General features: G+C 40.1%; 1 protein-coding gene across 3 annotated transcripts in view; it reads right to left on the bottom strand.

Annotated features, from left to right (window-relative positions):
- Positions 1-27,598, bottom strand: part of LOC126419007 (scoloptoxin SSD14-like) — a 489,031-nt gene that overhangs the window by 102,613 nt on the left and 358,820 nt on the right. For all 3 annotated transcript variants that reach the window (XM_050086079.1, XM_050086072.1, XM_050086063.1), the window contains 2 exons: positions 23,293-23,487; positions 13,109-13,329 (listed from right to left, as the gene is read on the bottom strand). In XM_050086079.1, coding sequence (XP_049942036.1) covers positions 13,109-13,329; positions 23,293-23,487 — 416 coding nt within the window. The remainder of the gene's footprint in view (positions 1-13,108; positions 13,330-23,292; positions 23,488-27,598) is intronic.

Below are 27,598 nucleotides of genomic sequence, written 5' to 3'. Positions count from 1 at the left end.
TTCAATGATAACCCTTGTACCAGCTGTATCACACTATATATTCAATTTGTAATGGGACACCCTCCTGTAACACTACCTTTTTTCTGTATAGAAATAACTGATACCAAGAACATTCTCTGCTGTTTAACTAAAAGAATTTCATATGATTTTGTATACGATGTATATTTCACACTAAAATGTATAAAAAGAACTTAATTTGTTACACTCTGTATGTACAGTAAAAATTATTCTTCTTTTAGAAATATTTGAAATTACAAAATATCTGGCATACTTAAGAATCATATTATTAACTGCACAATCTCACACAAATTACTAAATTTATTTCTGGAGTCATTTATAATACGATGATATAAGTTGAAGATTCTTCTTTTGTCAAGATTGTAAACTCTTTGGAATATTGTGAGTACCATAGAAAGGAAACGTTAGTGACAGCCCCGGACATTTGCACAAGCCCCGCCCACTTACCACCCCTCCACACCTACCCCCGCCACACCAACAAAGAGCGCATCAATATGATCTTTGGTAGTCCTCGTCGCTGTCGTGTTTTTGTTCATCGTTTTTTGTTTTACCGCGGTTGTTCATACTAGCAGTGTTGTGCTGTTAGTACTTCTTAGCAGTTTGTGTAATACTGTCAAAATGAAACGTAGATATGCACTCTCAATAAAGTTATCATACACAAGGTACCTAATCTTGACTGTTGTGGCCAACTGCTGTCAAAACTGATAGCTAACAGACTGATATCTAACAGTCATTAAAGTACGATAACATGTGTTGGAATGACACTGATGAAATTATGTACATATGTTTAACAATAGGCAGCTCTAAAGCTCTCAAACACTGAAGAAGAACTCAAAGTAACCTCGTGTCTGCTATAAGCAAGCAGTCATAAGAGTTCACAAGTACAAACTCACCCATTACACAGGCAAATAATAATGAAGAATGTCACTGTATAAATATCTGACTGCTTGCATTACGCATTTCTACATTATCCCACTCTTATATTCTTTAGTCTTAATGAGGTAATCAGAAACAAACAAAGACATCGACTTTGCCTTGTTTATGCACAACATTGACTTTAGACCATTGAGATAACGGACAGCATCCTTGGTGATACCGCCAATTAATATTTCCCAACAGAATTTCTTACACTACGCGATGTGACGGAAATTTTCGCTCACTGCAGTTAACAAATGTCAGGTTTTTTGATACAGTGCAGATGAAAGCTCATGAAATAAAAAAGACAGTGTGGATACCATTTTTATTTTTCATTCTTATTGATGATTTTTCAACTCGCACATTCAATGAACATATCTCTAATTCTCTTCACAATGGTACCGGAAAAACTGTATTTCGTACTAACTACTGATTTTCTCCCTTGTTATGACTGGCATATCTGTGATATGAACAACTTTGATGTTGGAACATGCGGCAGACCATGTGCGGAGCTTAGGATATGGATTGGTGTGGAGGGGGGTGATTGGGCGGGACTTGTGCACCGTCCGGGGCTGTCGCTAACGTTACGTCCACAGAATTTTAGTAGCCGTGGGCATGCCTCTGATGGAAGTGCTCATGTTTGTTTAATTTTGGCTACAACAATCTAACTGATGGTTTTATGGAAAAGGAGATTGTGAAGTCAGTGTGATATTGAAAAATGTGACAAGAATAAAATAATAGTTGGTGGTGACTTTAATTCACCCTCAATATGTTGGAGAAAATACATGTTTAATTCTGGAGGTACGCATAAAATATCATCTGAAATTGTGCTAAACACATTCTCTGAAAATTATTTTGAGCAGTTAGTTCATGAGCACACGCGAATAGTAAATGGTTGTGAAAACACACTGGACCTCTTAGCAACAAATAATCCTGAGTTAATAACCAGCAACATAACCGTTGTAGGGATTATTGAACACAGGTTTGTCATAGTGAGATTGAATATTGTAATCCCCAAATCCTCAAAAAATATACCTATTCAAAAACGCAGATAAAAATTCACTTGACGCCTTCCTGAGAGACAATCTCCACTCATTACAAATTAATAATAAAAGTGTAGACCAGATGGCTTAAATTCAAAGAAATAGTATTGGCAGCAATTGAGAGGATTATACCAAATAAACTAACAAACGACGGAGCTGATCATCCTTGGTACACAAAATGGGTTAGAACACTGTTGCAGAAACAACGAAACAAACATGCCAAATTTAAACAGACGCAAAATCCCCAAGATTGGCGATCCTTTACAGAAGCTTGAAACTTAGCGCTGAGTTCAATGCAAGACGCCTATAACAGTTCCCACAATGAAACTTTGTCTCGAAACCTGGCAGAAAATCTAAAGATATTCTGATCGTATGTGAAAGATGTTAGCGGCAAGAAACAATCAAATCCTTCTCTGCGTGATAAAAATGGAGATGCTATCGAAGACAGTGCTGCCAAAGCAGATTTACTAAACACAGCCTTCCGAAACACTTTCACAAAAGAAGACGAAATAAATGTTCCAGAATTCGAATCGAGAACAGCTGCCAACATGAGTAACGTAGAAGTAAATATCCTCGGAGTAGTGAAGCAACTCAAATCACTTAATAAAAGCAAGTCTTCTGGTCCAGACTGTATACCAATTAGGTTCCGTTCGGAGTATGCTGATGCATTAGCTCCATATTTAACAATCATATACAACCGTTCGCTCGATGAAAGATCTGTACTCAAAGACTGGAAAGTTGCACAGGTCACACCAATGTTCAAGAAAGGTAGGGGGATTAATCCACTAAATTACAGGCCCATATCATTAACGTCAATATGTAGCAGGATTTTAGAACATATATTGTGTTCGAACATTATGAATTACCTTGAAGGAAACAGTCTATTGACACACAGTCAACATGGGTTTAGAAAACATCGTTCCTGTGAAATACAACTAGCTCTTTATTCACATGAAGTGCTGAGTGCTATTGACAAGGGATTTCAGATCGATTCTATATTCCTGGATTTCCAGAAGGCTTTTGACACTGTACCACACAAGCAGCTCATAGTAAAATTGCGTGCTTATGGAATATTGTCTCAGTTATGTGACTGGATTTGTGATTTCCGGTCAGAGAGGTCACAGTTCGTAGTAATTGATGGAAAGTCATCGAGTAAAACAGAAGTGATTTCAGGCGTTCCCCAAGGTAGTGTTATAGGCCCTTTGCTGTTCCTTATCTATATAATCGATTTGGGAGACAATCTGAGTAGCCATCTTAGGTTGTTCGCAGATGACGCTGTCATTTGTCGACTAATAAAGTCATCAGAAGATCAAAACAAACTGCAAAACGATTTAGAAAAAATATCTGAATGGTGCAAAATGTGGCAGTTGACCCTAAATAACGAAAAGTGTGAGGTAATCCACATGAGTACTAAAAGGAACTCGTTAAACTTTGGTTACACAATAAATCAGTCTAATCTAAAAGCCGTAAATTCAACTAAATACCTAGGTATTACAATTACGAACAACTTAAATTGGAAGGAACACATAGAAAATGTTGTGGGGAAGGCTAACCAAAGGCTGCGTTTTATTGGCAGGACACTTAGAAAATGTAATAGACCTACTAAGGAGACTGTCTACACTACACTTGTCTGTCCTCTTTTAGAATGCTGCTGCACAGTGTGGGATCCTTACCAGTTAGACTGACAGAGTACATCGAAAAAGTTCAAAGAAAGGCAGCACGTTTTGTATTATCACGAAATATGGGAGAGAGTGTCACAGAAATGATTCAGGATTTGGGCTGGAAATCATTAAAAGAAAGGCGTTTTTCATTGTGACGGAATCTTCTCACGAAATTACAATCACCGACCTACAGAGGGCAGAACGATCACCACGATAAAATAAGGGAAATCAGAGCTCGTACGGAGAGATATAGGTGTTCATTTTTTCAGAGTGCTATACGAGATTGGAGTAATAGAGAATCGTGAAGGTGGTTCGATGAACCCTCTGCCAGGCACTTAAATGTGATTTACGGAGTATCCATGTAGATGTAGATGTAGAAAATTTCAGAAATAAACAGGCAAATCTTCATCGGTTATTTAGTCATCAGGGACCCCACAACATTATAAATGAAAATTTCAGCTGCAAGGATGTACCTGCAGACGCAAGAACTGGAGCCAACAACAAGAAGCGAAAATGAAGATAAGTAAAAAGTTTTTCTTTTGTATGTCTTATGCTTCTCGAAGCTTTTGAAACTAATGAAGACACTAAGAAAAATTTAATAGTGATGTGTGGGAGAGTAAGACTATAAGTGTGGGCTTGAGCCATGATCTACTGACTGAAAATGAAGTTTTGTCTGTTGCAGAAGAAGAATGGATTTTGGATTTGTGTCATTTGCAGTTTATATATAAATGTAATTACAATGACATGACAAAAGAAGACCCGAGAGTTGCCCAGCAAAGTCCTATCAACAGTGACAAGATAATAGATAATATCAACAATGACAGACCAAATGAATTGAAAGAGGACTTTATAAATACGACAAAGACATAAGAAAAGATAAGTAGAAACTATTTGTGATTGCTAGGAAAATGAATAGAGACGAGGGTAGTGAAGTAGATGTGAAAGCTGTAGCATCAAGCTTAGAAATCTTTGAACTAAGTGAAAGTGTAGTCAGCAAAGAAACAGTGAAAACTGATATTATGCAGTTGATTTTGGCAATACAGTGCAGTGAATGATCAATTAACAGAAATAAAAACAGATAACATAGCAAATTTCATGCATTTAATGAGCAGTTAACTGAAAAATTTACTTCACTACAACAACAATTAAATGACCTGAAAACTGAAAACAATGATAAAATGGACAGGGTACAACACCAAATAGGCCAACTTAGTAGTCAGGTTTCAGAACTAAAAAATGGGTTGTCAGATGGATGAAAATGTTGAATGAAAAAGTCAATGTCACAGAAAATAAATTTATTGTTTTGGAGAATGAGTTAGCTGCAAAATCTGCAAATCAGGAGAAGAATGTTAATGACATTAAAGTTGAACAGAAAGCCGTAGCAGAAAAAATGGAACAGAACTTTAGTAGTTTAGATCAAAAAATTTACAATGTTGAAAACAGTGCGATAATTAATGCAAATGTTCTAGATCAAAAAATTTCAGTAGTTCAGGAAAATTGTATTCACAAAAATCTTTATTCAAACAATGGTGTTGGATGGTCCAACATTCCAGTCAAGAGACAATTTACATCCAATAGATTTTCTGCACCACTGTAGAGACAGTTTTGTGTCAGGCATGACGTCTTGAAGGCGACATTTTGTCTTGGGTGAATCTAAATTTAAGTCAGTGGGAGACATACCGAAGTTCAGAAAAAGTTTTTTAAAATAAATTTTGGTTGGAAGCTGAACAATGGAGAATTAAAAGTGAATTTCTGAATGGTCCAAATTATAGGAACAGGGAGGGTACAATGAAAGAGTTCTGTAAGAATCAGCTTAAGAAATTACCACATATTGACAGGCCGTTTGATGAAATGATATTGACTGATGCACTAAAAAGGGGATTACCAGAGAGGTTGCAGTGAGATTTAGTACACGGACTTGATGATTGCCTTTAACAATTTTTATGATATGTGGGCTGGCTGGATAGGGCAGTAGAAAGAAGCATGTACCATAATAATCGATATGATAAAGATCACAATAACTCCAGAAACAGAGATAATGGTAATTTCTATCAGGGTCAGCTTGGTAATAGAGAAAGAAAGTTTTAACATCAGCAGAATAGGAACAATGGGGATAACTATGGGCTATTTAATAGGAAAAACAATCATAGAGGTAACTATTCAGGAAACAGCAGTCCGCCTCAATGAAGGTCCACAGTTTTGGGGTGAGGAACACAACAAGTACAGGACACCCAATTTACACTTGCAATTAGACGATCACAATAGTGTTAATAATGTGGCACAAGTATCTGAAGTTGAACAGAAGGAATATTAGATTTCTCATTTATGTTTTGATAAAAAGTTTTGGAATACTATGTTTAATTATAGTGATGTAGCTACTAATCACCAACCAGGATGTGAGAATAATGAGAATTTTGGTGTAGTGTGTACTAATAATTTCTTCTCCTGGTCAGAAAAAAAGTATTATTGATGTATGTAAAACAGGTGATGACTGTATTGATATGAATTAGGTGGTATTTTTGATGTACATGTGAATGAGAGCTGTGAACTGACAGAGGCTGGTAAGTCTGAGACTGGTAGCTTATTGCAAATGAATGTAGGAGAAGTGTGTGACTTTGATGGTAATGAGACTTGTGTTGTTAATGATGTTGTTGATGAACTAATTTTGGAAGCATATGATGATGATGATGATGATGATGATGATGGTAAGTATCAGTTATTTGTAGAGTTTAAGAATAAAGAAATTTCAGAGTTGTTTGTGAATACAGATAAGATAAGTGATGTTTGTGATGATGTATGTGAGAGGCATAGGATACCAGTCCAGTCAGAGCAGTTTTTCATTAATGTCATGCAGTATAACGATCCAAACAGTAAAGGTGAATTATCTGTAAGCCTAAAGAATAAAGGTGAAAAATTTTTGAAATTTGTTTGTGACCAGATTGATGATAACATAGATAAATATGCATCCTGGAATAAGCTAGCTGTGGTTAGTCAAAATTTCTATCTAAATTGGTGGAATGAAGTGAAAGAAGATCTAAGTATGAAATGTAATTTTAACAGTAAAATATTTTGAGTTCCTTCTGTAATAAGTGATGTTAGTTGTGCTGTGGAACCCATTCCGTGTGTTCTACTTTTACTTGACAATACATTGATAAAACCCTGCAAAAACAGTATGGATGTACCATTTGATGAAATTTAAAGTGAGCTCTTACATGAAGTGTCTAATAGCAGATACGATAATTCATATTTTGTATGTCCTTACATTATGATTAAGACTGACCAGTGGGAAGGGAAATGCTTGACTGATACAGGTAGCCTGATATGTCGTATATCTGAACAATTTAGAGACAAGATTATGTTTAATGAAATTTGTGGAAATTGCACATGTAAAGATAATAGGAGCTACTGTTAAGGAAAGCAAGTATGTAATTGTCAAGTACAGTTAACATGAAGGACAAGACATATGAACATGTATGCATAATGATACCTAGTGTATAAAAAATATTCACTATATTTGTAGATTTATAAGACTATATAATTGTGTTTTGTTTGCCATGAATGTAGTACGTAAGGTCATACAGTTTCTGAAGTTCTGTCCTATCCAGTGACTGAGGTCAAATCTATTTGTAGATTTATAAGACTAGATAACTGTGTTTTGTTTGTCTGTGTTTAATATGTAAGATGATGTGATTTTAAAGTTCGGTCTTATCTATTGACTGAATTAAAATCTATGATACACTATATAGTTGTGCTCTGTAATAGATTTGGGCTTTAGAATTAGATACATATATGTCATGAGACTAAAGGAGTAGATCTTTTTACAGTTTTGAAATGGAATAATGTTCAAAATTTGTACTGCAAATATTAGTAATAGTATCATTTACCATTTATTACCAGGTCTTCGTAATTCACCAGCCTTGGCTGGACTTACTGCATCAAAGTTACAATCAAATTATTTACAATATAGTGAATTACAGAATAACATCTAAACTTTATACAGGTAATGTATACAGACTATGTCATGTTCACTGCGTCCATTCGCTTTCTTCACAGTCAAAGAATTCTTGGACCGAGTATAGTGGGTATTGTTTTAGGCCTTCAGCAATTTCTTTCTTGAAGTTGTCCAGTGGCAGGGTCTGCAATTCAACAGGTAGTTTGTTGAAATTCCTCACAGCGATCATTGGAGAACTGTCTCTTGTTTTGGACAGTCGGCAGGTTGGTAGATTTATGTCTTCATTGCTGCAGGTATTACGTTTATGGATGTTATGCCTCTTGCTGTAGGTGTCTAGTTTTTCCCTTACTTGGATAAGGCATAGTAATACATAGTGGCTATAAACAGTTATTATTCCCAATGTTCTGAATAACGATCTGCATTGTTCCTGGCTGCTGCTCGATGCAATAATTCTTATTGCCCTCTTTTACAGTAGCAGCACATCCTTGCAGCCTGCTGAATGATCCCATAGCTGTAATCCATACAGAATGTGGCTATGGAACAAAGCGTAGCAGACAGTCATCAGAAACTGGTCTGTAATCATTTTTTTAATCTTCATAGGAGGTATATTACAAGAGAGAGATTCTTGCCTACATGCACAGTGTGTCCATTCCATGAGAGTTTGTGTTCTATGTTGAAGCCTAACAGTTTCACAGATTCTGTATGGTCAGTGTATGTGTTTTTTCTGAGACTGCGTACCATACACTGAGTTTTTTCTTTGTTTACTTTCATCTTGTTAGTGATGCAACATTTTTTAGCGTTTTCAAACTGTACATCAGACTTCATGACTGCTTGGGCACACTTTTCCCCTTTGGCAATAAGAGTGGTGTCGTCCGCAAATTGCAGTGTCTCACCAACTTCACTTAGATCATTTACAAAAATGAGGAAGAGGAGTGGGGCTATGACTGAACCTTGTGGCACACCGTATTCTACCTTCTGTTCCTGGGATATTACTCATTGGACTGAAACGATTTGCCTTCTGTTTTCCAAGTAAGACTGAAGCGTAGCTATGGCTGTTCTTCCCACACCATAGCATTTTAGTTTTTTGAGCAAGATTTTGTGGGGGATGCAGTTGAAAGCTTTGCTTAGATCGCACAGTGTGAGTGCCACAAACTCTCTCTCTTCAAATGCCTGCAGTGGTACAGGACTTTTCCTTCTGGAAACCATGTTGTGCATCATTGAAGAGATTGTTTTCTCCAAAATAAGTTAGGATCTGATCTTTCATGATGGATTCAGTCAACTTTGCTAGTATAGGAATGATTGATATTGGCTTGCAACTTAACACATCTGGGTTTCCTTTTTCGTCAACTGTTACTGTCCTTCAAGTTTCAAGAAATCTGGGAATACTCCTGCAGATATGCAGCTGTTTATAGCTGTTGTTAATGGCTGTGCAATTTTTCCAATAATTTTCTTTGGGACAGTATAGGACATCACATAGATATCTTGACTCTCCGAAGTTTTGTAAGATTTTACTATTTTCACTATGCCATTTGCGTGTACTTTTTTCCATGTTCAAATTTACTGTGAGTTTTATTTTATATGTAAACAGCAGGATCTATAACCGAGTCTGGGATTTCAGCAACAGTGTTTTCTATAACTATTGATAAAGTAGCCATTGAAGTCATCAGGACTGCAGGCATTAGAAGAGGAAGTAGGCTTCTTCCTATGTTCATTTACTAGAGTCCAGGGTGCTTTGCACAGATTCTAGGCTTCTCTTATGAATCTATCATTCCCCTCCTTTTAACTTCTACTTTTTTTCTCTAAAATCTCTTGGCCTCTAAGTAATTGCTGCATAACAATTGTTTACTATTTGGATCTGTAGCTGCTTTGGCACAGTGATTCCACATTAGAACAATGATTTTTAGATTGGCTAGCTCAGGTGTGTACCATGTTTTTGCATTTACTATTTTCTGTTTTCCTTGTGCTTTACCTGTGTGGCTTTTCTTTGGTATCAGCGGGAACATCTAATCAAAATTGGTTTTTAGTGTCTGGAAAAGAACATTTAAGGCATCATTGGGTTTTGCTTCTGTAATTAATTGCTGCCAGTTTATACTGGACAGTGAGGCATTGAAAGTGTCTAGTTTTTCTTTTGGCATTATTCTTCTGTGAAATACATAATTCGATTGCCATGTATTTGTCTGTTGGTTACCCAGACAGTAGTCTCATGACTAATGCACTGTGGCCTGCTATCATCATATCAACTACATTTATTTTGTAATTCCAGGTATTTATATTTGTAATAATTTGTGTGTATTGCCTTAGTAGTCCATTCCTTCTCATTACATTTAACACTGAATATTGATGTTTCATATGTGAACACTTTTTATTCACACCTGACATAAATCCCATATAACTGACTTTGAAAAGTTACTAACGAGAACATATCTCGTGTGATGTGAAGAAGGTACTGAACAGCATATTCAGTACACAAAACAAGGTTTCAGGATTTGATGTGATTGCTAGACAGGAAGTTACCTATCCATTGGAGCTTGTGGTGAGAACTCTAGGGAGGAAACGGATAGATGTGGGTGGTTCTAGTCCCCACACTGCTGTATGGCTGCACCCTACTGGACCAGTCGACTTGCAAGAGATCATGGGTGCTGGGTAACGTACTCGAGCATCTGTTGACTGCATGTGTGTTGTGACTTATATTTGTGAATTGTTAGCCAAGACTGCTAAAGACAGTGTTATTCAGCATAAATGCACTTTTTTTTTCAAGTAGGGGGATTGACTTTCCAATACATTATGTAAATTTAAATCACTATGTATTTTTTATTTATCATTTGTAAATGAATCTTCCGGGTCTTTGTTTATGTAGGTTAGTTTGTATGGACAATTAGCAAATAGTGTGGAAGACATTTACCAGTATGGCCAATATAAGAAGATATATAAATGCCTGATTTTATTCACTGGTTTTGGTTCTCAAGCTACCTGATTGTGTCATCCTTCAAAGATCACTATGACTCTGTTTACTTGTATTTATCTTGAGTATTGCAATATATCATCTGATTGGAACTTGAGTTGTGGACAGATTAATACTTAACTCTGTTTTGGGTAACTGTGGTCATCGCGACTATGTATGTGCTCAAGGAGAACGTCCAACCATTGATTGCAGCTTGATGCTTCTTACAATTACTCTTTGCATATAATTGAACTTATTGATGTGCTTATGAACTTCATTCATTTTGTTGTGTCGTAATATTTTCTGCTGGTTTGTACCCAGTGTGTTTGGATTCATGGGTCGATCCCCACATAATAAACTTAGGCCTTAATATTTATCCATTATTTTGTTCTTTCACAAGTCAACATATCCTCAAATACTATGGTTTATGTCTCTGACTGATTTTGTACTATATTCCTACCCATGACTGAATATATTCTTCTGGTCTGTACCTATCGTTCTGAGTTTTTCGAGTAAGTTCATTTGTCGTACTCATAGGCTCTGAAATTTTTCTCTTCTCTTTTGATTTGAATGTTTGATTGTATGGATGTTAACTTACAATTTATAATTCTAGTAATTTACATTGTCTCTGTATTTATTTCTATAGTTTAGTTGTGTAATGTTGTAGTTTTGACCTTGTATTATTTGTCTTGTGACAGTACGTTCCACAGATGTGAAAATCTGAATACCATATCCTGATATATGTATAGATTATGATGTGTATAGTAGATATTTCTCATATATTTTCCGTAATATGTTATGTATTAGATACTTCTATACATCTATCTGCTATCCTCGACATAATTTTGTACACTGTTTGGCAAACCTTGTAGTCTGTCACAGGATATTGTAACCACCCTGTATCCAAATTTTGTGATGGGGACATTGTAATAGGACATCCTCCTCTATTACTACCTTTTTTATAGAAATAACTGATACCATGTATACTATCAGTTCTGATGTAGGTGAACGTTTTCGGCTGTTTAACTAAAAGAATTTCATATGATTTTGTATATGATGTATTATATTTCAAACTAAAAAGTATAAAAAGAACTTAATTTGTCACCCTCTGTATGTACAGTTAAAATTCTTCTTCTTTTAGAAATATTTGAAATTACGAAATTTCTAGCATACTTAAAAATCATTATTAATTACATAATCTAATGCAAATTAGTAAATTAATTTCTGGACTCATTTATAAAATAATGATATAACTTTAAGATTCTTCTTTTGTCAAGAAAGTTTGTAAACTCTTTGGAGTATTGTGAGTACTGCAGAATGTTAGTAGTAGTAGGCATGTCTCTGATGGAAATGCATGTTTTTTTTTAATTTTGTCTACAACAATTTAATTGATGGTTTTATGAAAAGTGAGATTGTGAAGTCAGTGTTGTATTGAAAAATGTGTCAAAGAGTAAAATTCAAGAAATAAACAGATCATCAGTTATTTAGTCATCAAGAACCCACAATGTTATAGATCAAAATTTCAGCTGCAAGAATGTACCCCTAGGTGCAAGAACTGGAGCCAACAACAAGTAGAGAAAATGAAGATAAGTAAAAAGTTTTTCTTTTGCGTATTTCAAGCTTCTCGAACCTTTTAAAATTAATGAAGCCACTAATGAAAATTTGATAGTGATGAGTGGGAGGGTAAGATTACAAGTTGCTGGACTGATTATTTACACACACACACACACACACACACACACACACACACATATGCACACACACCAACTGGTAAATGACAAACAGTGATTAGTCCATATCAGTTGTATTTAAGCATGGACCTTTAGGCTGCAATGTATGCAATGTAGTTGCACTCTTATTCACTTTCATGACAGATTTAAACTGTACACCTGATGAAGACTCAATCCTGCAAACTTACCCTTTGCAACCATTGCTCATACTGTCTTACCTATTGATTCACAAGTCCTGCGCCAGCAAAGGCTATCAGCTGGATAACTAAATCAGTTACATCATTGCTCAGGAAATATAAGGATTCTTGTCTGGGTACTGGTGTGGCACTCAGTTTTAATGTCGGGAAGTGATATGCTTTTCTTTCAGAACTTGAAATTGATGCCAGACATGTGGAATGAGATCCTATAGAAGTAAACATCAGCACAGCAGTATTCTAAATTTTCCTTTAGTTTATCCATGGCCAGATTCAGAAAGGTATGGGCAGGAATGTAAATACCTACATATTAAAAATAATGCATAAAATGGCCAAGACCTATGGTTCTGCATTCCATGTGACTGATCCTATGCCCAAAACCTTCCCCTTTCATTGCTCATTATTAAATTTATTGTTATTGCAGTTGATAAAGATGATTATGTTCTACTGTTTCATGACCCATTACTATTCTGACATCTCTGTTTTATAGAAGTATCGATATCTTATAAAATACTGTATGCCACAGACCCACGAGCATAAAAACAAAATTAATTAATTAAATTATCTAAAAATAACTGATTAATAACGTCAGAGTAGGCCTAAATGCTGGAACGGTAGCAATGGACAATTTTTAAATCCTTGGAAGACACTTACCACGTTGAGAAAGTGTAGAATTTCCATGGTACATGTCTGGAGAGGAATTTGCAGGTGCTGTTTCACGTGCATTCAGTGTCACTGCAGTCTGGTTCTCTCGAGAGTAAATTGTCATTAGGAAGCCACCCCCTATTCCCATGCTCTGCAGACAGATCACTCCCTCACAGAAGAGAGCAGCTATTGCAGCCTCAACAGCATTACCTCCCATCTCTAATATATCTCTGAAAAGACCATAAGTGTAGAATTTAAAAAAAGGATATTGTTCAAATAAAGACATAGTTTAAATCAGGATTGTCGTGAATCAAAAGCAAAATCTTATTGTTATGTTCTGTTCAGTACTTTAAAAAGTGAAATTATCATAAAAAAGTCATTAAAACTCTGCAAAGCTGCAGGCCAAAAAGTCAGATGATAATACACTTCTGATCAAAACTGTCTGATCACCTATTAGTGAACATTAATACGGGAATTGTGCACACATTACTTTATTAATTTTTTTCATAATGTGGGGCCACAGTCATAATATATTTCTTTACAGTCAATACCGCCATTAGACTGTTATTTACTTGCAGTGTTACATTTACACGATCATGATTTCTGCTTCAAAGTGGCGTTATCAAGTGTTTTAAGTGTTATACACTGCCTAAGATGGCATACTGTCATATTTAAAATACACTATTAGACACATTGTCTAAGGGTCGATATTTCTGGTAAAGCCTACTGCTTTGTTTTATCACTGAGTATACCATCTTGTAGACGCTTTAAAAAACATTGTTTTATGAAGGATTGAATTCTGCTGTGCACACTTTCAATGAGTGTCTGAATGTCTGTGGAGAAACAGCAGCCCTCTCTTCTTCAAAAGCTGAAACCAGAGAAGGTAATGAATGACGTTTGTTACTGGGGTCTGTAACGAAGTCAACAATGTTGTGAGGGTAACCCCAAAAGTAAGGTCTCCTATTTTTTTTATAAGTACACAGACCTGCTCATTTCTACAATTATTTACATCGGTTTACAGCTTGAACATTTAGCTATTTTTCGACATAATCATTATTTCTGTCGATGCATTTTTGTAGACGCTGTGGCAGTTTGTGTATGCCCATATCATACCAGCTCGTTGCCGTGCTGTTCAGAAAGTTATGAACCTCTTCGTTTGAACTGAATCGTTTTCCGGCCAAATGTTCTTTTAACCTAGGGAACAGGTGATTGTCACTGGGCGCCAAGTCAGGACTATCTGGTGGGTGGGTGATTATGTTCCACTGAAAGAGTTGCAGGAGAGCAACGGATTGCCGAGCGATGTACGGGCGAGCGTTGTCATGGAGAATGTGTACGCCCTTGCTCAACATTCCTCTTCTCCGGTTCTGAATTGCCCGTTTGAGTTTTTTCAGAGTCTCACATTACCTGTCAGCGTTAACTCTGGTCCCAGTGGGCATAAAGTCGACCAACAATACCCCTTTCCGATCCCAAAGATGGTTGTCATGACTTTACTGTGTCTGTTTGCATTTCCGCAGCTTTGGCGAAGAAGGATGCCGCCACTGGCATGATTGTTGCTTGGTCTCAGGTGTAAAGTGGTATGCCCAGGTTTCATCACCCGTGACAATTCAGTCCAGAAAGTTGCCCTCTTCGGCTGCAAGGCGGAGAAGAAATGCGCGGGAAGCATCAACTTGTTGCCGCGTGTAGTCCTCAGTGAGTATGCATGGCACCCATCTTGCGGACACCTTCCGGTAGTTCAATGTTTCCATTAAAATTCTGTGAGTGGTGCTTCGGGAAACCTCAGGAACCAACGTACAGAGATCATCCAGGGTGATCTGCCATTCTTAACGCATGCTTTGCTCAAGCTTCAACACTGCCTCCTCAGAAATAGACGGTCTCCCACACCTTTGTTCGTCGCGAATTTCTGTCCGACCAGCTGCAAACTCTCTACACCACTTACGAAGGTTTTTGACATCCATGCACAGCGCACCATACACTTCCGTCATTGGCGATGGATTTCAATCGGCGCAGTGCGCTTTGCGTTCAAAAACCGAATAACTGCGCGCAATTCACAGTTGGCGGTAACATCCAACGGGACCTCCATTCTCAACGGCTGCCAAGCCAAGACTGAGCGGCTCAACGCGGCGTGCGCATGTATACACACAGCGCGTGAAGCACTCTTCATAACAGTGTGACCAACTGCCACACAGAGTTCTGAACTTATAAAAAAAATGGGAGACCTTACTTTTGGGATTACCCTCGTACTTAACGTAAATGTGTTCCATGCGGCTAAGGTCTGGACTCTTGGCAGGCCAGTCCATTTCAGGTATGTTACTGTCCACACAACATTGCCACACAGCAGCTGTTTTGTGATAGATCACATTGTGATGCTGATACAAACTATCATTGCCTCTGAGCTGTTCCTCTACTACATCGTTTCTCCACGTTTCAGTATTAATGACCCAATTTTCAATCATAGTTTCCATCATAACCCTCCCAACCCCTTCCTCATTATATATAGCAATAAATTTACTTATTCTTGGTGATTTGTAGTGTTTGTAACTTAGCAGTTTTAGTGTCAAAGTACATTATATATATAATGTATTTCCAGTACGTTGACACTACAGTTACAAAGTTACAAGCACTACAAATTACCAAGAATAAGTAAATTTATTGCTGTTTCGCTGTTGCTATTGTTACAGCTATGCATGTGAATAGTTGATGGATTACCTCAGGGGAGTGTGGGGTGTTGTGTAAGAGCACGTGAACGTCCTAACTTCCAGCACCTTGCGGATTTAATAGTTATTTTTCTTTGAGTGCTGTTAAATGTTTCCAACATAGACACTGCAATCTGAAAGCTACAGCACTAAAACCTACTGCACTAATGCTCTTCTGGACTTCATGAAACCTGGCATCAGGGTCGCGAGCACACCTTCAATTGTGCACGATTTAAGGGGCTTCTGTGCATGCACAGCTAGGGTGATGTAATTGCCTTCCGAGTCAAATAAATACGGATTTGATAAACAACATGCACGGTTCATGATGTGCACAGCTAGCTCTTACCACTCAACTGCAAGTTTATGTCAGTGCTACCAGTTGTAGCACACTGTGACAGACTTTTATCCCCATTCACTCGGTATAAATCACGCTAGATGATAGCACGCTCATCAGATAGGCCAGTTCACTCACTATATAGCGAAAACAGATCGAAGGTCAGTATATGTTAGGTTATACTGATAGAAAATCTATTTTGTGAGTTCCGAATGAGTTATAGTATATTAAGTTTTGAATTTTATCATACAGTAATCCATTTGGAACGCTGGGAGTCATAAGGGCCTAAAGCACATCACCATTGATTGTGAGATTGTAGCATTTATTCATGCGTCTGCAATCTGTTGATCTTATAGTGGGTCAGATTTATCTGTGCTGCAGGCCCACATTGTAAATATGAACATTTATGATAAGCTGTCTCACTGGTTTCTCCAATATTCACTTAAATGTGGGATCGACAGTGGTGTGCTTTAGGCCGTTGTGGATCTCAGGGCCTCATTTGTATTTGTCAGGTGACCATGTTGCTAGACGTTACTACTTGAATTAATCCTTTCAACAAACAGCAGTTCGTGTATGAAGTCGGTTGTTTACTGGGCAGGGATCGGCTTTCCTGTCCAGTGTAAACATGAACTATATTCAATCTACTTAAATGCTAACAGAAAAGTAAAACTGTGAGGACAGGTTGTGACTCTTGCTTGGATATCTCAGTTGATAGAGCACTTGCCCATGAAAGGCAAAGGTCCCACGTTCGAGTCTCGGTCCGGCATACGGTTTTAATCTGCGAGGAAGTTTCATATCAGTGCACACTCCGCTGCAGGGTGAAAATCTCATTCTGGGAACAGAAAAATAAATTATGGCCTCCCAGACCACGTCCGTTGATTGTAAGAGTGACGGAATCAAATAAGCATGACTGCAGACAAACATTCAACAAGGAAGTTCACAATTAGCATAAGTTGTTGTGTGGATGGCACATAAGAATATCTGATTTTCAGCCCGGTAGATAAATTTGTGGACTAATACATCTATTAGGGATCTTGTACATCTGTCCGGAAAATGGAAAAGCATAAAAACTCTCACTTACACAAAAATGCGAAATGCAGAGTTGCGAAGACTTACAAATTATTTTGATCTTACCTTAAACTGTAAATAATTATGTACAAAACAAGTCCCACAAAAAAATCTTCCTTTTGTCTGATAAGTTACGCATATTATTAATATTATTATTGCTACTGATATCGTTACTGTTGGTAGTGTCTGTAGTTGTATAAACTTGTTGATAAGCATAACTGTTATAAAGCAGATGCTATTGATTTCACACTCTCAAAGTTATCTGAATTTGTGAACATTCAGAATGCACACTCACGAGCCGCCATTTGATGCAACGGCAGAAATTAAACACGTAAGTAACATGTGTTCGTTAATACACGTCACAAAGAAAATCATCTTCAAATGTGGCACTTACTTGTAGCTACTTATACAACTTAGTACACACAGTGTGAATGTGACACAAAACTTGGTCGCGATCCTGAAGCCCCTGCGTCACTCCCGTTTTTTTTTTTTTTTTGTTTGTTTTTGTTTTTTTAGAACAACACATCTCGCTTGCCTGTGCTGTGTACTATAGCAGTTTGCTCCCCCGAGACCGCACAAATTCCCGCGAAACTGATTATGACAAAGAAAATTATTGCACAACCTTTCAAGTGTCAAGAAATTTGTATTTGTATAGGGGCTGGGAATTATCACAAAAAAAACCTATATTTAGATGCCGTCTGCTTTCAAAGTATTGCAAGGCACATTCATAAGTACTAATTCGAACGAAATGTGAGTGTTTCAATGAATCCAAGTCAAAAGTAACCTCCTCCACCCAGACGTTGACAGTGACTTTAGTACCACATCAGTTACTTCGCTGACGTTGGCAGCAATGAGACAAATGAGCGCATTTGACACGAAGTGTTCCGAATGGTGCCGACTTAACAGCTACGAGTACTGGAGGGCCGTTAAGCTAACGTGTCGCGCGCTACTGCACTTCAACAGTCATTGCCGCTTAAAGGAAAAAAAAAAAGTCTACCAAATCGGACGCCGTCGCGGCATCGAGAGAATCTGCTCATGTTGCTGGGAGCGATCTGATATTTGGTAAATGAGAATATTTGGCATCCAAGATCGAGTGTGCAGTGTTTTTATTTTTATTTTGTTTCCTCAGTGGTCGGTTTCGACAGGGTGTAGGTGTTATCTTTTGATCTTCTGGAAATGATGTTGCTGGAAATAATATTTCTGTGCGTGAATCGCACGAACATAACGGGCAAACATAACGAGAGCATATTCCACTTATAAAACAAAGGTGCCAGTTTGGCTTGTCAAATACTCACATTGCTTGATATGCCATAGCAACAACTGATCCACTGAGTAACTCACCTCCTCAGGGGAACACTGATGGCGCTGTGGACTTTTTATTCACTCTGTTTCATACATTCGACAAGCAAATGTGGCGCCTTTGTTTTATAAGTGCAATATGTTCTCATTATGTTTGAGCGATTCATGCACTGTCATGTTATTTCCAGAAGATTCGAAAATGACAGCTAATTTCTGTCGTAACTGGTCACTGAGGAAATAAAATCTTGACTGCAAAATATTATTGTTTAAAATCCAATTAGCCTAGAACGTTTTGGAATGTCTGCACGACCGCGACGTAAACGTGTGTAAATGCTGCTCCTCGTTCAAATCCAGCCTGTCTCAGTCCAGTCGACCTTAGTATCGGTTATCGAATCTACAGGGAATGTCTATATTGTAGATTGCGTGTTAAAGTGCAGTTCACGCTATAAAATCTTCACAGCAGTATGTTTATAAAGAATCATAGGCAAGTTTTTAAGTGAACATACGCGAGCATTAGGTAGTAGTGAAGTATCAAAACGTCCACACAGAACATGGTTACGAAAGTGAAATCAAAACATATTCTAAAGAATGCTTAAATTCTGCATGAAACCTAATAAGCTTAAACGACATTCGAAAACACTTCAAAGTGAGTACCGGTATATTAAAAAAACCCTGAGATTTCTTCGAATTAAAATTAAAATAATTTCAAAACCAAAAATAAGTTTCATATAAAATAGCCAGATGTAAAAAGTCTCATACCATTGGCGAAGAGCTTGCTTTTTTTAACTTCAGTTGAGATTTTAGAAACTATGTTGCTGTATCAAATGAAACTATTTTCCCGTAGAACTGGCGATATAGCTGAAAATGAACAGCTTCATGAAACAGTAGATAGTAATAAAGATACTCATTTGATTGGCCTCGGTCAAATTTGTGGTGCTATGTCAGCAGCAGAAAACTACTTTTCTGCAAACCAATAGAACTGAAAGCAACAGCACTCGCATTATTTACTACCTTAAATGATTTTACATATAAGCGAACATAGAATGGAAGAAATGAATTCGATTGTGCATCGAAGGCACTCGTTCAGAGTCTCGAAGATTCCATAGTATACAAGGACGCCCATACGATAGTTTTGGAAGGGGGGAGGGGAGACCTTGGGGTATGTAATACTTTTAACATTTTGGAAGACGAATGGCAACTTCTGAATACCTATAGAAAAGTTGCAGTTCCAACCCTGATAGAACCTGCGTAATACGACTTTTAAATCATTTTCTTGATAGAAAACCACTTGAGTATAGGCAATTTTTTTTCCTTTAAGAGATTGGGAGGGGAGAGAGAGAGAGAGAGAGAGAGAGAGAGAGTGAGTGAGTGAGTGAGAAGGGGGGGGGGATGCTTGCCCCCGTGTATGAGCGTCCTTGGTAGTACAAAAGCACGTGTGAGAGAGAATTCCTTACACTATGTCTAGACACATAATATGGTACACAGGGAAGCTCTGGCTTCCAAAGAAATAAGTCCTAGTCTGGATATCGTGCTAACGACGATTATAACAGTTGTAAATTATATAAAACTGAGACTTCTAAAATCAAGAATTCTTTCTGGACTTTGTAAAAACATGGGTGCAGCACAATCAGCGTTACTATTTTATTGTTAGGCAAAATGGTTATCGTGTGGGAAATTGTTGCAACATGTTTATAAATTGTTGTTGTGGTCTTCAGTCCTGAGACTGGTTTGATGCAGCTCTCCATGCGTTTATAAATTAAGAAATGAAATCGACATTTTTCTATAAGAAGAAAACCGACCGAAAGCTAGAAAGTTTCGAGATATTTTATTTGTGGTGGACCAATGAAGCTGGGCTACTTGGTCGGCGTATTCGAGAACTTTAAATACCTTGAATTTTCAACTCGAAGGAGCAAGTATACATATTTTCAGAATGAGATTTTCACTCTGCGGCGGATTGTGCGCTGATATGAAACTTCCTGGCAGATTAAAACTGTGTGCCGACCGAGACTCGAACTCGGGACCTTCGCCTTTCGCGGGCAAGTGCTCTACCATCTGAGCTACGAAGCACGACTCACGCCCGGTACTCACAGCTTTACTTCTGCCAGTATCTCGTCTCCTACCTTCCAAACTTTACAGAAACTCTCCTGCGGTTGGGCACACAGTTTTAATCTGCCAGGAAGTTTCAAGTATACATATGTTGGAAACGACTGGTGAAGTTAATGCCTTCTGTAGAAAACTGGAACTGTGACGGCCCAAAAAAAAAAAAAAAAAAAAAAAAAATTGTTCGCAAGTAGAGGTGGATGTATTAAAACTTACAAGGCTGAAGAAAAACATGTGACAACTGTTTCTGCAACCATTAAAATCATTTAAACACGCTGGAAAATAATTTTAAAAAATATTTCCTTGCTGACGGAAACTCGGTAGTACGTTACGAATGGGTTAGGTATCCATTGCTAAATATTCCCGAAGGTCTCTTCAACTGCCGAAGAAGACATCTCCGTAGTCTTCACGACAAGTTTCGAAATCAACAGATAATTCAGCAATAAGTCGCCCTTGGAATGCTGACAGCCGCGCGGGATTAGCCGAGCAATCTCAGGCGCTGCAGTCATGGACTGTGCGGCTGGTCCCGGCGGAGGTTCGAGTCCTCCCTCGGGCATGGGAGTATGTGTTTGTCCTTAGGATAATTTAGGTTATGTAGTGTGTAAGCTTAGGGACTGGTGACCTTAGCAGTTAAGTCTCATAAGATTTCACACACATTTGAACATTTTTGGAATGCTGAGCACAGGTGAATGATGAGTTTTCCGCACTGAAAATGAGTTTTCTGCACTGAAAAGAAGAACATTTCCATTCTATCGCCATTCACAACATTCTACTTTTACGGTGCAGGATTTTTTGCGTTGGCTGCTTTGAAGACAAAATATAAACTTCAGCTAAACGCGGGAAATATTAAATTCTGTATGGAAAACTTTGCTGTGCAGGCCAGGCTCAAGGGAATCATTAATTATTACTAGACCAGTTTTTAATTTAATATTGAAAAGTTGATTATTAAATGCATCGCGCAGCATTAATACAGACCAATTTGTAAGCGCATGATGTTAGTGCAAATGCGATTTTTTTACTTTTTATTATATTAATATTACTTGTTGTTGTTGTTGTTGTTCTGGTCATCAGTGCCAAGACTGGTTTGATGCAGCCCTCGTGAAGCTGCATGCCCTCGGGAAAAATTACGGCTGTAGTTTCCCCTTGCTCTCAGCCGTTCGCAGTACCAGCACAGCAAGGCCGTTTTGGCTAGTGTTACAAGGCCAGATCAGTCAATCATCCAGACTGTTGCCCCTGCAACTACTGAAAAGGCTGCTGCCCCTCTTCAGGAACCACACGTTTGTCTGGCTTCTCAACAGATGCCCCTCCGTTGTGGTTGCATCTACGGTACGGCCATCTGTATCGCTGAGGCACACAAGCCTCCCCACCAACGGCAACGTCCATGGCTGGTTCAAATGGCTCTGAGCACTATGGGACTCAACTGCTGTGGTCATCAGTCCCCTAGAACTTAGAACTACTTAAACTTAACTAACCTAAGGACAACACACACATCCATGCCCGAGGCAGGATTCGAACCTGCGACCGTAGCAGTCGCACGGTTCCGGACTGCGCGCCTAGAACCGCGAGACCACCACGGCCGGCGGCAACGTCCATGGTTCATGGGGGGGAGGTAATATTACTACAGAATGTATTTCGCTTTGCTCACTTTTCGGTAAATTAAGCAGTTTTTGAATTCATACTTTTTTTCTTTTTCAGTAAGCTCGTGCCCTCCATTTAGCGTTATCACGCCCCCCAAGAGGGGGAGGGGAGGGGGGCCGGCCCCAACAGGTTGGGGGTCGCTGCGGTACTGCAAATAGGGCAAAACACTGTATAGTATGTTCATATCCTTCCGCGTTTAGCATTTTATTAAGCGGAATAAGTGGACCACCACATCCTAACCAATAAAAACATTCTCATGTCATAACATCATCTCTTCATTATTGGTTTCACACATGATGGCTGGTAATGCTCTCCACTCATTTTCCAAGCCCAAACCCTTGCATTGGATTACCACAGGGCACAACGTGCTTCATCACCCCAAATCATTCGTTTCCAGTCACTCATTGCCCGGTGGCGTCCCTCGTTATACCACCTCAAGCACCGCGCAGTGTTGACTCCAGAAATGAGTGACTTATGAGGAGCTGTTCAACCATAGTACCCAATTCTTTCCAACGCCCTACGCACAGTCAATGTGCCAGCTGGACTGCCGGTAGCATTTTGAATCTCACAGGCCATTCCTTCCGCAGATTTCATGCGATTTTTTTTTACACCTATCTTCCGCAATCTTCGACGGTCCTTTCCCGTTCCCACTTCGCAATCACATCACCGACAGTCGGCCTGGTCAGCTTTAGGAGGGCTGAAATGTCGCAGACGGGTCTGTTAGTCAGGTATCACCCAATGACTAGTCCAAGTTCGAAGTCACTGACTCTCCAGATCGAACCTCTCTACTATTACTGCTTCTCTACTGACAAAGCAATCCTCCCTGCTCCTTTTACATTGGCGGGTCCGACTTTCGTTACATCTAGTGGTAAATTTCGCATAGATGTCCGGATAGTTTTGATCAGATAGTGCAGATGTTGTGAAAATAGCCAGTTGTTGTTGCTGGTACCATGTTGCAGTCTAAATTTTATTAGAACCTTTTGATCACGATATCGTATTAATTTGGTCTTGAGGACATAAGAGACATAATTTAGAGCTGGATCTGTTAGCCATAGACTCACCTTCCAATACCCGCGCACAAATACCCATTCGTGGCGACTGCAGCATGAGTGTAGACGCCCATGATGGAGTCTGAGGGCGGCAGTGGTTTCGGGCCATCGTCGGGTTGAGGTCGCAAGGCGAAGACTAGACCGACAGCCAAACCCACCAGAACAACAGCCACCGCTAGGGCCATCAGCGCCCTCTTCATGTGCGATCTAAGAATAAATTCGAACAGGAATTTCTCTCAGTAAAGATAGTAACATTTACATTGACCAAGCACTTGAAACAAGAAGTACATCAAATTCTGCATCTGCCACAGAGTCTTTTATCAACAGTGCTACCACCTGCGTAGCATTGATCCTCGTTCTTCTGGCACTTTAACATACATGGTTAGCTCTTGATGCTAGGTGCCTGATACACGCTCAAGTAACATTGGAAACTGGTAGGGTACCCCTTACCATGTGGTCCACAATAAACTGTCTGAAGCTGGAGGATTAACCCCTCGAAACTGGTAGTATTGTTAATAAAGGACACTGTAGCAAAGGTGGACTTTTATTAACCGGACTTAATAACTGCTATGGACACGTCACAACTTGGATAAGCGCTTGAAAAATATCCAGCGGTGAACGATTCAGGTAGTTCCAGAATGAGATTTTCACTCTGCAGCGGCGTGTGCGCTGATATGAAACTTGCTGGCAGATTAAAACTGTGTGCCGGACCGAGACTCGAACTCGGGACCTTTGCCTTTCGCGGGCTAGTGTTCCACCAAGCACGACTAGCCGGCCGAAGTGGCCGTGCGGTTAAAGGCGCTGCAGTCTGGAGCCGCAAGACCGCTACGGTCGCAGGTTCGAATGCTGCCTCGGGCATGGATGTTTGTGATGTCCTTAGGTTAGTTAGGTTTAACTAGTTCTACGTTCTAGGGGACTAATGACCTCAGCAGTTGAGTCCCATAGTGCTCAGAGCCATTTGAACCATTTGAACCAAGCACGACTCACGATCCGTCCTCACAGATTTACTTCTGCCAGTACCTCGCCTCCTACGTTCCAAACTTTACAGAAGCTCACAGCTCGCGGGAGAGCTTCTGTAAAGCTTGGTTGGTAGGAGACGAGGTACTGGCAGAAGTAAAGCTGTGAGGAAGGGGCGTGAGTCGTGCTCGGGTAGCTCAGTTGGTAGCCGGCACGGTAGCCCAGCGTGTTCGGTCAGAGGGCTGCGTGCTCTCTGTAATAAAAAAAACTGAGTCAAAGAATCAACGATCAACTTGAACGGATGTCTTGTGACGTCTGCCGAGACCAAACGCCACGAACTATATCGAACAAAATGGAAGAGGGCAGAAAGAAAAAAAAGTTGGTAGATTACTTGCCCGCGAAAGGCAAAGGTCCCGAGTTCGAGTCTCGGTCCGGCACACAGTTTTAATCTGCCAGGAAGTTTCGATTCAGGTAGATGTCTGATTTTTATACTGTAACGTTCTGCCATTAGAGAATCAGCTCAGATGTAATGAGGAGTGTTTTAGAATGTTGTTTAAGAGTGGCAAATGACAAAGGCAACCATAAAATTATTTTCATGGCTCATTTTATAACCATTCTCCTGATATCCTGCCTACATCTACATTATCATTGTGCAATTGCGGCAAGAGATGTAAACATGCTTAGAGATGTGGACGAGGTAAAAGCAAAAAAAGGTACAAATATTGGACGTAACGTAAACGAAAACACAGAATACATGTTAATGTCCAATTATAAGGCTAGAAGAGCATCACGTGACGAGCAGACCACTAACAAATGTTTTAAAGCTGTCTGCTGCTTCCTTTACCAAGGTGTCCTTTTAACCAGTGCCGGCTGCGGTGGCCGAGCGGTTCTAGGCGCTTCAGTCCGGAACCGCGTGAGTGCTACGGTCGCAGGTTCGAATCCTGCCTCGGGCATGGATGTGTGTGATGTCCTTAGGTTAGTTAGGTTTAAGTAGTTCTAAGTTCTAGGGGACTGATGACATCAGATGTAAGTCCCATAGTGCTCAGAGCCATTTGAACCATTTTAACCAGCGATAGTAATACACTGGTGTCCAAAATTAAAGCAACAAACCGCTATTTCCCCATTCTGTGTCAAGTTCACGACATAGTCGCACAGACTGTCAACAGATGTCTGTACAGTCATGTTTTGTACGCAAGGTGGCATTCCATTCAACGGACAAGCACTCCAACGATGACGTCAGGGCACCTATCAAATGGGTTAGTGTTTCCCGGGTAGACCCACATCTACAATCGCTGTATACAGTCATGGACGATGCAGTATGGTACAGAGAAAACGTCATAGGAAGAATGGAAGCAGCCAGTCGCAAACTGATTTGGCTTGGTGGCTTAATGTGAATCGTTCTGTTGCTTCTCGGATGTGGTGACAGTTTATAGAGACCGAAACCACATACCGAAGACCTGGGCAGGGGCGACCACATGTTGCATCAGAAAGAGAGGACCATTATTTGGCTGTAAGGGCACGACGGTGCCGCGTTGTTACTGCATGGCAACTGGCATCTGACCTCGCAGCATCCACTGGACGTGTTGTATTGATGCAAATGTTGTACAGAGGGCTTCGGCAGAGTGGCCTTTATTGTCAGAGATCTGCTTCCTCATAGAAGGAAACGTCTGGAGTGGAGTCGTCAACATGTCACCTGGACAGTAGAACAGTGGGCCGATGTTCTTTTGACATACGAGTCCCGATTTGGTCTGGAGAGTGATTCACGGCAGATTCGCATCTAGAGGGAACGTGGAACACGATTTCGGGACCAAAACATTATGGAAGGAAACCGAGATCGAGGAGGATCCCTAATGATGTTGGCAGGGATTATGTTGATCACTCGAACGCCTCATCAGGAACTTGTACGGATGAGTGGGCAAGGTTTAACTGCTGTCAGATGGCGTGACCAAATCTTGGGACCTAATGTGCGGTTGTTGCGAGGTGCTGTGGGCCCAGACTTCGTAGTGATGGATGGTAATGCTCGACCTCATAAAGTACAGATGGCTAATGTTTTCTTGTGAACGGAAGTTATAGTACGCATGGCGTGGCCTGCTCGCTCTCTCCATTTCTGTAAGTTGGCTGTTTAGGTTTTTATGTTGGTAACGCCACGTAGCGCTCTGTATGAAAATCACTGACTGTGCTGTGTGGAGTCTGTGGTTGATTTGCATTGTTGGAATGTTTGCTATTGTAGTGTTGGGCAGTTGGATGTGAACAGCGCCTAGCGTTGCGCAGTTGGAGGTGAGCCGCCAGCAGTGGTGGATGTGGGAAGAAAGATGGCAGAGTTTTGAGAGCGGACGATCTGGACGTGTGTCCGTCAGAAAAACGAAATTTGTAAGACTGGCTGCCATGAACTGTTATATATACACTCCTGGAAATTGAAATAAGAACATCGTGAATTCATTGTCCCAGGAAGGGGAAACTTTATTGACACATTCCTGGGGTCAGATACATCAAATGATCACACTGACAGAACCACAGGCACATAGACACAGGCAACAGAGCATGCACAATGTCGGCACTAGTACAGTGTATATCCACCTTTCGCAGCAATGCAGACTGCTATTCTCCCATGGAGACGATCGTAGAGATGCTGGATGTAGTCCTGTGGAACGGCTTGCCATGCCATTTTCACCTGGCGCCTCAGTTGGACCAGCGTTCGTGCTGGACGTGCAGACCGCGTGAGACGACGCTTCATCCAGTCCCAAACATGCTCAATGGGGGACAGATCCAGATATCTTGCTGGCCAGGGTAGTTGACTTACACCTTCTAGAGCACGTTGGGTGGCACGGGATACATGCGGACGTGCATTGTCCTGTTGGAACAGCAAGTTCACTTGCCGGTCTAGGAATGGTAGAACGATGGGTTCGATGACGGTTTGGATGTACCGTGCACTATTCAGTGTCCCCTCGACGATCACCAGTGGTGTACGGCCAGTGTAGGAGATTGCTCCCCGCACCATGATGCCGGGTGTTGGCCCTGTGTGCCTCGGTCGTATGCAGTCCTGATTGTGGCGCTCACCTGCACGGCGCCAAACACGCATACGACCATCATTGGCACCAAGGCAGAAGCGACTCTCATCGCTGAAGACGACACGTCTCCATTCGTCCCTCCATTCACGCCTGTCGCGACACCACTGGAGGCGGGCTGCACGATGTTGGGGCGTGAGCGGAAGACGGCCTAACGGTGTGTGGGACCGTAGCCCAGCTTCATGGAGACGGTTGCGAATGGTCCTCGCCGATACCCCAGAAGCAACAGTGTCGCTAATTTGCTGGGAAGTGGCGGTGCGGTCCCCTACGGCACTGCGTAGGATCCTACGGTCTTG

Source organism: Schistocerca serialis, chromosome 1 (genome assembly GCF_023864345.2).
Source record: "Schistocerca serialis cubense isolate TAMUIC-IGC-003099 chromosome 1, iqSchSeri2.2, whole genome shotgun sequence".
Classification (NCBI taxonomy): domain Eukaryota; kingdom Metazoa; phylum Arthropoda; class Insecta; order Orthoptera; family Acrididae; genus Schistocerca; species Schistocerca serialis.
Note: the sequence above shows the minus strand (reverse complement) of the source record. Positions and strands in the feature narration are given on the sequence as shown.